This window comes from Colossoma macropomum, unplaced genomic scaffold (genome assembly GCF_904425465.1).
Source record: "Colossoma macropomum unplaced genomic scaffold, Colossoma_macropomum, whole genome shotgun sequence".
Taxonomy (NCBI): Eukaryota; Metazoa; Chordata; class Actinopteri; order Characiformes; family Serrasalmidae; genus Colossoma; species Colossoma macropomum.
In genome coordinates this window covers 29,384,317-29,394,302 of record NW_023494806.1, presented here as the reverse complement: position 1 = coordinate 29,394,302, position 9,986 = coordinate 29,384,317, and the positions used below count along the sequence as shown (strand labels likewise).

The 9,986-nt window shown below is 41.9% G+C and overlaps 1 protein-coding gene across 1 annotated transcript; it reads left to right on the top strand.

Annotated features, from left to right (window-relative positions):
* The first annotated feature begins 4,692 nt into the window (after positions 1–4,692).
* On the top strand, positions 4,693–9,630 carry LOC118827058 (RING finger protein 225). The gene is made up of 2 exons (XM_036598272.1): positions 4,693–4,877; positions 8,945–9,630. The coding sequence occupies exon 2, from the start codon at positions 9,046–9,048 to the stop codon at positions 9,628–9,630; it is 585 nt and encodes a 194-aa protein (XP_036454165.1). The 5' UTR covers positions 4,693–4,877; positions 8,945–9,045.
* Positions 9,631–9,986: the final 356 nt, after the last annotated feature.

Below are 9,986 nucleotides of genomic sequence, written 5' to 3'. Positions count from 1 at the left end.
GGAATGTTGATGATGGAAAAATAGTGGAAAATAAGTTTTCTTTGGGGACTATTTTGCCTCACAATGTCCTGCCTGTATCCCTCCACCATGAATAGATTTATAAAATATATGTTTTAGGTCAAAATCTTCTCAAAACTGTTGTAAAATGATGTCTCAGGTGTCTCAGGCTTTCTGCGAGGTCGCTTTTACAGGCGGTAAACTCCTTTAGAGGCTTTACGCCTAGTAGCCATTAGCTTCCATTACTTACTAGCTGCATTAGCCTTGTAGCTCCAGTGCTAAAAATACAGAAGCAAAGCTCAGACTCCGTACAAGTCCTGGCTGATCAGCTACATTTGGGGTAAGGAAGGAAATGGTACATCTGATTTTTCCCCAGATCTGTCACTTTAAGAGTCAACCGCTGAGGAATAATCACTGTGGATGGAGGAAAAGATCCCTGAGCTTTTCGGCTTCAGCTGAAACGTTTCCTGACTGGAGAACACTTGATCCTTTCTACAGCAAACAGAATGTACATCTAATGTGAAACTTGAAGAACATCTGCTTGAAATGTTTCAAAAAGCACACCAAAGAATTTGAACCTGCTAGCGAGGAACCAGCAGCCTTTTTCTTACTTTCTAACTCTTTATGCAAATTGCCAGCAGGCCGCTGACGGAGAAGCGGGCGGCCTGCTTACCTGCAGAGGCAGACAGTAAGCATGATTCAGCGCAGACTGTACAGTGTGCCTGTATTTGTTTGCGTACGTGGTGGTATCATTATCGTCGCTCGATCTTTGCATCTTTCTTTGGCTCTTTGCATACTGACCACTAAAGCACACAGGTGACCACACAAACACAGGACACACACAGGAGCGTACGCACACACGCGCAGTCCACCCCCACACTCGACAACAGCAACGCAGCACGGTTAGCGCTGGAGGAAATGGAAACTCTGCTGGAAAGTCTTTCTTTATCAGCCTGTTATCTGTTACACAGCTTTAAAAACACACTAACGCAGTCATGCTACCGAATGCTGCCAGCGCTGCTGCTGCATGTTTTATCAAACACTTCACAGCCCAACGTCCAGGAAGACAACACCAGCTGAGTTCCAGCTGAGTTTACACGAGTTTCTGACGCTGTGACAGACAGTCATCTATTAAAACGGACAAAAGGATGTCACCCTAAAAAGAGTAGCATCAGTTTTGCAGCCTGATTTTTGAAAAGATGAACTTTTTCCCAATATTGAGAGCATCAGCAGCAGAGTGATGCTAATTGGTATAAGCTCTGGGTTCTTGTTAGCAACATTAGCTTCTGTGTAAAACTGCAGAAGCAAATTTTAGAAAGCCTATTAACACTTGATCTTTGTGTTAAATTATGCTAATGTAAAGCATGGTTTAATGCTGTAAGAAGGCTATTAAAACACTTGATGCTAGCATTAAAGCACGGTTTAATGCTTTAGGAAGGCTGTTAACTCTTGATGTTAGCATTAAAGCTAACGTTAGCTAATGTTAAGGCACAGTTTAATGCTTTAGGAAGGCTATTAACACTTGATGTTAACATTAAATGATGCTGGTATTACTGTTTAATGCTTTAGGGGGGCTATGAACACGTTAGCATTAAATGATGATATTGTTAAGGCATGTTTTAATGTTTTAGGAAAGCTAACACTTGACATTTAAGTACTTTCTGAAACTATTTTTTATTTTCATCATGTCTGTCCGTCACTCTCTTCCCAGCTGTTCTCATGGTAATTGTGTAAATTTGATTATATACTGAACTATTTGTTTAACAGTGGTTGCATTTTGGTTTAAATCCCAAAAAAAGACTTTTTCTTCTCCTCTAATTTGTATTTTCAAATGCACCGATTGCCGACTGATGATCAAATTTGTCAAAATGTGTGAAGTTTTGTAAAATAAATTCAGACTGAATGACTCTTAATCAGCTGTACAGGCCTGTTTTGTGTTTCTGGTTGAATTTGCATACTGCTGCCTGCTGGCCGTGATGTAAATTACAGCAGGGTTTTATGGCAAAACGCCTTTGAGGTCCACCAGTTCAAACCACAGGACACTTTTTTTCCACTTCCCCTCAGTTCATTTTAAATGAGCTCTGTCCCAGAGAAGGTGGCAGCGTTTCTGGATCCTGTTTATATTTGGTTTCTTCTTTGTGTTTTAGAGTTTTAACTTGCATTTGTGGATGCAGTGATGAACTGTTTTTACAGACAGTGGTTTTCAGAAGTGTTTCTGAGCCCATGCAGTGATTTCCTCTACAGAATCATGTCTGTTTTTAATGCAGTGCTGCCTGAGGGCCCAAAGATCACGGCCAGCAAATAGTGGTTTTTGGCCTTGTCCCTTACATACAGAGAATTCTCCAGATTCTCTGAATCGTTTAATGTTATTCTGTACCGTAGATGATGAAAAGCAAAAGTTCTTTTGTAGTTTATGTTGAGAAACGTTATTCTTGAATTGTTGCACTATATGATCATGCAGTCTTTCACAGAGTGGTGAACCCCTCCTCATCTTTACTTCTGAAAGACTGAAAGCCTCTCTGAGATGCTCTTTAATACCCAATCATGTTACTGGCCTGTTGTCAGTTAACCACCCAGTGTTTTTTTAGCAATAAACAACTTTACCAGCCTTTTGTTGACCCCGTCCCAACTTTTTTGGAACGTGTTGTTGGCATAAAATTCAAAATGGTCAAATATTTTTCAAAAAACAATAAAATTTCTCAATTTCAACATTTGATTTGTTGTCTTTGTATTATTTTCAATGAAATATAGAGTTTAAATGATTTGCACATCATTGCATTTTGTTTTTATTTACCTGACGTCTACAAAAGCAGCGCATTTTATTCCGGTAATTTGAAAAAAATAAATAAATATATACATACATTAATTAATTCATCTGCCCTGCGATGGACTGGCGACCTGTCCAGGGTGTATCCTGCCTTCCGCCCAATGGCAGCTGGGATGGGCTCCAGCACCCCACCGCAACCCAGAAGGATAATCGGTTTAGATGATGTAGTGTATGTGTGTGTGTGTGTTATTAACTAATTAATTCATTCATCATCATAACTGCTTACTCCAGATAGGGATTGAGGGGATGTATGTAGATACATACATACATACATAAATAAATGACAGCGCAGATGTGTGTTCAGGTAGATGTTTTGAAGTTACCAAACTAACTACATAAATAATATTATGTTAACAGGTATAAGTGACTGTGGTCTGCTTACACTACCAGCAATTATGAGCTACCACAGCCTAAACTTGTAACACATTTGAATTTGTTCCGGATACGGATTATGGAATACCTGATATCAGATCAGTGCTAGCTTTACTTTCATGGTATCCATTGGTTGTAACTGTGCTGAAATACTGAGCTGAAGCTTATGGCCTTCTCAACATTTTGTCTGTAGAAAAGGACTTCAGGAGCTGGACTAAAGGCCTTACACATTAGATTAACTACCAACATATTAGGAAAGAATCAACAAATCATGTTTTGATTTCTAGAACACATAGATACATCACTGACTGTGAACACAGCCACAGTTAGTTGTTAGGAATGGAAAACAGCGGTGGCAGCTCTGTATCTAATGCTAAATAAAACGGAAATCTTTGAAAGTAGCAGAATGCAGTATGGACGACACAGAAGCAAGGAAAGACTCTACGTCTACAACCATCAGTGAAGCATCAGCGGAGGATCAGTACAAGTACAAGGATGAATAACAACATCTGGAGTTTGTGATTCATTCCACAGTAAAATGACGACCCCAAGCAAACTGCAGAGATCAAGATGTACTTAGCAAAGAAAGAGGCTGAAGAAAGAGCAAAGAAAGAGCAAAGAAAGAGGCTGATGATAAACAATGGACTGACCACCTCAGAGTCCAGACCTCAACATCACTGAATTTGTTTGATTACTTTAGAAAATGATCAACCAGCTTCTAAGACTGAACTTTGGAGGCGCGTCTGCAGATTCTTTGAGTCTCCTGAAAGGAATGGAAGCTCTAATAAAGGCAAAGAGTGGATGCATAAAACAATGAACAATCTGCTTTTACAATGTTGATATATATGTTAAAACCTCTGCATAAAAGTTGCCATAAACCCCATCTTTTCACACACCGACAGAACATATAACATAAATCTGTTAATTTATGAATATATAGTAGCTTCCCCCCACCTACTGGCTCGCACTGCCGTAGAAGGTATTGGGAGGTGCGCACCCGCTGGAAAAGGGACTTACTGTTGTTTGTTAGTTCAAAGATGTGGCATGCGTTAGTTCTGTTTTAATAAGCGGAAGCTGGTAGAGAGGTTCAGCCGTGGCCGCGGCCTGTGGGTCGAGTGCCTCACAGATGGCGGACGGCTCATCACGTTCACCATCATGGGACTTTTGTAATTGGAGACAATTGTACTTTTTAAGTATTTTAGGTACAAAGTACAGTGTAGTGTAATGTAGTACATGTTTAAAAATTCAAATACCATCTTTATTTGTATACTTTTTTGTCTTTCTGGCTCTCTGTCCATCACAAACACAGCCACCAAAACAAAATCTGGGCTCCCCTGCTGTAGATGGATGTGTGGAGTCTGCAGACACCCACACACTCACTCACACACACACTCTCTGTGCCGTATTTGACTACTCTGTGTGTGTTTCCTGGTGCATGTTATTCCAGTATGCAAATGCTGCCAGACTCCATGAAGTAGAGAAGAACATCAGAGAAACAGAGAGAGAGAGAGGGGACGAGAGAGTAATGTTCTATAAAAAGCTTTAGTGAGGGGGAGGAAGGTGGTCCACAGAGTTCTAATGAAATAATGAAGTGAGTTCCACACACTGAGCTGGAGCGAGGCTGAGGTGGGTGATGGATCCTCTCCTCGGCGATGAGAGCGGAAGACGCAGGTGAATGAAGGTGAGTTAATGAATGAGAGTTTCCTGTTATATCTAGTATAAAGCAGCTCTAAAGTACCATAAAGTGGTAGTTTGTCAAAAAATGTAATGTAGCCGGTTTTCACCCTTGAAATAGCCAACCAGCCAAAGTAAGTTTGCTTCTTTAGTTTTTGCACTGGAGCTATCAGGCTATGTATGCTAACAATAGGCTAACAGTTAGCAATGTGCAAATTATCACAGGATCGCCTCAAACCATGCAGAGTTGTTACAAAGACTTTAACAGACTTGATTATGGGGTTTCTGACACTGTTTGATGCTGTTATTAGGGATGTATGATGATACATACAGATAGATTCATATCAGTAGCAGTATTTAATTGCTTCAAAAGACAGCATGGATGTTTGATGTAGTTAAACTTTACTGATTAGGTAACTAAAATGACATAAAATGACCTTAAACAAACATTATACTTCTCCATAATGCTAATGCAGGCAGATTTGGTTCTAATTCCTACAATGTATAATGGCTTATGCAGATATGTACACTTTATGCACTTCAGCATCGACCCACAATTCCTATATCGGTGCATCCTTAACTGTTATCTATAAAACATGGACTAATGTATACTGGCCTAGCTACAAACAGGAGCAGCAGACACACTTAAAATAGAAATTCTTCTGATTTTGTAATATTCCTGCATAATTCAGTGTGTGAGATGTAAACAGAGTGATTCAGAGTGGTTTGGATGTCTTTACAGTGGTGGTGATAGGAACCAGGGGTCGCCATGACTACAACACAAATATAGACATTTTATTTACTATCCAAAACCACCAGTGAATGTTGATGGAAGTTTATATGGAATGTTGATGATGGGAAAATAGTGGAAAACTTGAAATAATAAGTTTTCTTTGGGGACTATTTTGCATCGCAACGCAGTGCATGTATCCCAACGCCCACCATGAATGGCTTTTAAAAACATATTTTTGGCCCAAATATTCTCAAACTATTATAAAACAATGTCTCAGACATCAGATAGTGAAATCATAACCATTTTATGTAATACATTTCTGTGAGGGAGCTTTTAGAGGTGGACGCCTGGTTCCTATCACCACCACTGTGAACAATTCTGACTCGGTAAGTTTCTCTAGAACAGAGCGTTTCACACCAAACCACTCTGAATATTAATTTCTCACTAAGAGGTTATATAGGAAGTATTAGGCCATAGTCTGCCAGTGCGGAGGCTTTTCAAAAGCAGATGAACTTAGATGACCTTACTTGCAGGTGCATAGAAGCGAACTCTTGTGAACCCATATGATATATGGTGCAGTATGACCTTGTAGGATCAGATAAAATGGTAAGCATGGGCGGCTAAAACTAGCTTTTTTGAAAAAAACAGATGTGTAGTATGCAGTGAACTTAAGGGAGGCCAAGTGATGGGGAGGTCTGAATGGGGACTAACGGAACTTCAAGTTTGAGGTGACATCATAACACCCCAGATAAGGGTATATAAGGCGCTTACCGAACACTGTATCTCTCGAGACCCTGCGCCATCTGATGCTGGAGTAAAGAAGAAGCCTTTTTCTCTTTCCACAAACTCAGCGTCTGAAGTCTTTTTTCCTTTTTGACATCTGTTGACAACTTAGACTTACAACAGTTGTTAGTGTTTAGCCAGTATGTTGGAGGCCTGGGGTTGAAGGGGGAAGCCTTTGGTCCCGACAGGCCAGTGCTCAGGGACCCCATAAGAGCATGATCTGTCCCTGGAATCAGGCGTGTTAGGTTACAGCTAAAACTGAACTCCACTAAAATGTAGATGTCCAGCGGTTTGGACTCTACCCCTGCTCTGCTGGACGTCCTCCTGCTTCAAACAGAGCATATTTTTATGGGCCAGTGTGGTTTTCTGAATTGTTTTCAAAATGAAAGATGCATTTTGCTTGCTGTTCAGTGCACCCTGCATGACTGCTCGGGCAGCCTGAGCTGTAAAAAGTTTAAAGCCATGAAGTAGGACCCCATCATCTGGAGATCGCGGGTTTGATCCCTGATGACGCCACAGCCATTTGTACCCAAGTCCAATGTCTCCCTGAGTGGTTTGGGTGGCCCTTCCCCTCCCCTCCATCACTCAGTGCAATGTTAGCCAGCAAAGATGTGTCTGTTAGCTGACATGACAGAAGTCGAAGTTAGTGTTTTCCTCCAAGCGTGTTGAGCTGTCCATCGGCGTTGCGTTAGCGTTAATTTGAGAAGATCTGGTGGATGGCTTTGCGTGACTAGCATGTGTTAGTCTTTACCCTTCTAGTGCTGGTTGTATTGTGTAGCGGGTGGAATTGGACATGACCTAATTGGGGAGAAAACTGGAAAAAAAAATGAATGGAAATCAATTCCATGAGTTGGGTGTGATGATTTATGTGTGTAGTTAGCATCATGCTACTTGGTAAGGTATAAGGATCTATTAATTGTTATCTATATTTGTCTCGTAACTCCAGTGCTAAAGAAGCATACATGTCTTGGCTCATCATCTGAGATACATATATTTAGCAGAGAATCCTAAGGCTAAAAACACTTGACATTGACATGAAATTATGTTAATTTTCATTGTGTCTGAGTTCCTCTCTTTCCAGCTGTTCCCACCACTTTTGACATGCTAGATTTCATCCCCACCACTTTTTAAAGTGTAGCCTGTCGAAAATCTTTTAAATAATGGCACTAAGCCCAAAAACTTGGTCAAAACATCACTAAAACCATGCGGAACCTGTCTTCAGTTGTTCCTCAACATTGTGTTGATGCTCTGGCAGCTACACAGTGAACTGATAATGAATAAGAACAGCTGTTAGGTGTATTCAGCTCCTTTTGCTAAAGCTAACCCAGCGGCTTACTAAAGTCCCACTAGTATCGTAGGCCATGCACTTTGAGATCCCTCGGCAAACAGGCCTTTTCAGGGCTGCTTTGCATGGGCTTGTACTGCTGCTCTTTTAAACCACCATTTGCATTTACAAGGCAAATGTGTTGACAACAGGAAGGTCCACCTACGACATGACCCCTACTTAGATCAACAATAACAGCACAATAAACTCAGACAGCACTTTAACCCCTCAGCCAAGACAGGGTTGGTGTCTGGAGTTTGCTTCTATAGTTTGCACTGGAGCTACAAAGCTAATAGCGTAGCAAAGATTAGCACAGACATAATTCAGGCTTCAAAGTGGTAACATACTTTCCTTCATATGTCATTCCGAGTTAGAAACCACCAAGTAGGTCTATTAGAGGTTACCAAACAACTCTACTAAGTGTGTGATAATTTAGCCATGCTAATTAGCAGGGTATAATACTGCATTGAACTAGAGCTCATAACTTGGAATTCCTGAGGAAAAATTAACAAAAACAACTAATCAAGTGGAAATTCCCACTCTTAAGGTTGGGATGGTGTTTTCCAAGTTGATATCAAGCACACTATAGGTGGTCAAATCTATAACACTGACCAAGTTTTGCTGTTTTGAGAAGTTAAATACAATGAACTTCAACTTACACCGATCAGGCATAACATTCTGACCACCTTCTTGTTTCTACGCTCATTGTCCATTTTATCAGCTCCACTTACTATATAGGTGCACTTTGTAGTTCTACAGTTACAGACTGTAGTCCATCTGTTTCTCTGCATACTTTGTTAGCCCCCTTTTACCCTGTTCTTCAGTGGTCAGGACCCTCATGGACCCTCACAGAGCAGGTACTATTTGGGTGGTGGATCATTCTCAGCACTGCAGTAACACTGACGTGGTGGTGGTGGTGTGTTAGTGTGTGTTGCGCTGGTCAGAGTGGAACTGAGTGGAACTTGGAGTTTGAAAATGACATAATTCCGAGCTCCAACTTCCCAATTCCCAGTTACGTCCAATGCAGCATAAGCTTCTATTATTTATTAGCTACACTCGCCTCTTAGCTCCAGTGCTAAAACAAACTTTAGACACCAAACATGTACTGGCTGATTTGGGTAGGGAGTCATTCTTTTGCTGAACTATTTCATTTGATGTTTTTAAAGAGAGTTTTCTAAAGCATGTAATACAAATGAATTCTCTTTTGTTTCGTTGTTGGTGTTTGGTTGTGTAGACTAGCATCAGCGTTCCATCACAGATGCCCACCACTGTGCCTGAGGACCGTCCAGCAATAGATTACAACCTGTGACCTTTTTGTCATCCCAAAAACTGCCCATGGATCTTTACCCCAAAGACCCATATGCCCCCGATGACCCGCCAGTGGATAACGACTGCTTCCCGGACCTGGAGTGCGCCGTGTGCTTCAGCCAGTTCAACAATGTCTTCAACACGCCTAAGATGCTTGAATGCAAGCACACCTTCTGCCTTGAGTGCCTCGCCCGCATGAATGTCAAATCCTCTCAGCCCGAAACCATACAGTGCCCACTCTGTCGGGCGTACACCCCCTTACCCGCCCTGGGCCTGCCCAAGCTGGCTACGGACCCTGCGGTACTGTCCTACCTACCGGAGGCCATGCAGCGCGTCTACAGCATCCGCTTCAACCGGGACCGGGGGAAGCTACAGGTAAAGCGAGCACCCAGCTCGGTGCCGCCCTGCCCGGGCGAATCCCGCCACAGCGTGGACCTCGGGGTGCCCGTTGACTCTGAGGACAGTGACAGGAGGAGCCAAAGTGGTTCGTTCTGCACTAGGCTGATACGGATGCCCCTCTGCAAGGGGCTCTTCATGGCTTCCGGAGTGCTTATAATGGTCTCGCTCACCATCGGCATCGTCATCATCCTGTCTCAGAATAAGAAGCAGTGAGTTGTTGAATATCTGATTCAACAACTCATTGTTCATGAGACGCTGGAAATGGTCTCCTTCACCATCAGCTTCGTCATCATCTCCTCAGGAAGTGATGTTGGGGAGAACTGCAGAGTTTGCTGTGGTATAAAAGAATTCTTGCAAACTGTCTCTCTTATCATCATCTTTTCACAGAGGAAGTGATGTCATTGTTTGATGGCAATAGGGTGCCACATTCCTTCTGGACTTCACCGTACTGTGTAAACAAAGACAATTGATCCAGCTCAAGCAATTTTTTCAAACTGTCCATTTCAGTGAGTCAAACGTCCAATTCAACGAATCACTGATTCACAAGTTAACGTGAAGGAGCTGATAGT

Excerpts from the sequence above, each read along its gene's own strand:
- LOC118827058 (XM_036598272.1), top strand. The coding sequence starts at position 9,046 with ATGGATCTTTACCCCAAAGACCCATATGCCCCCGATGACCCGCCAGTG.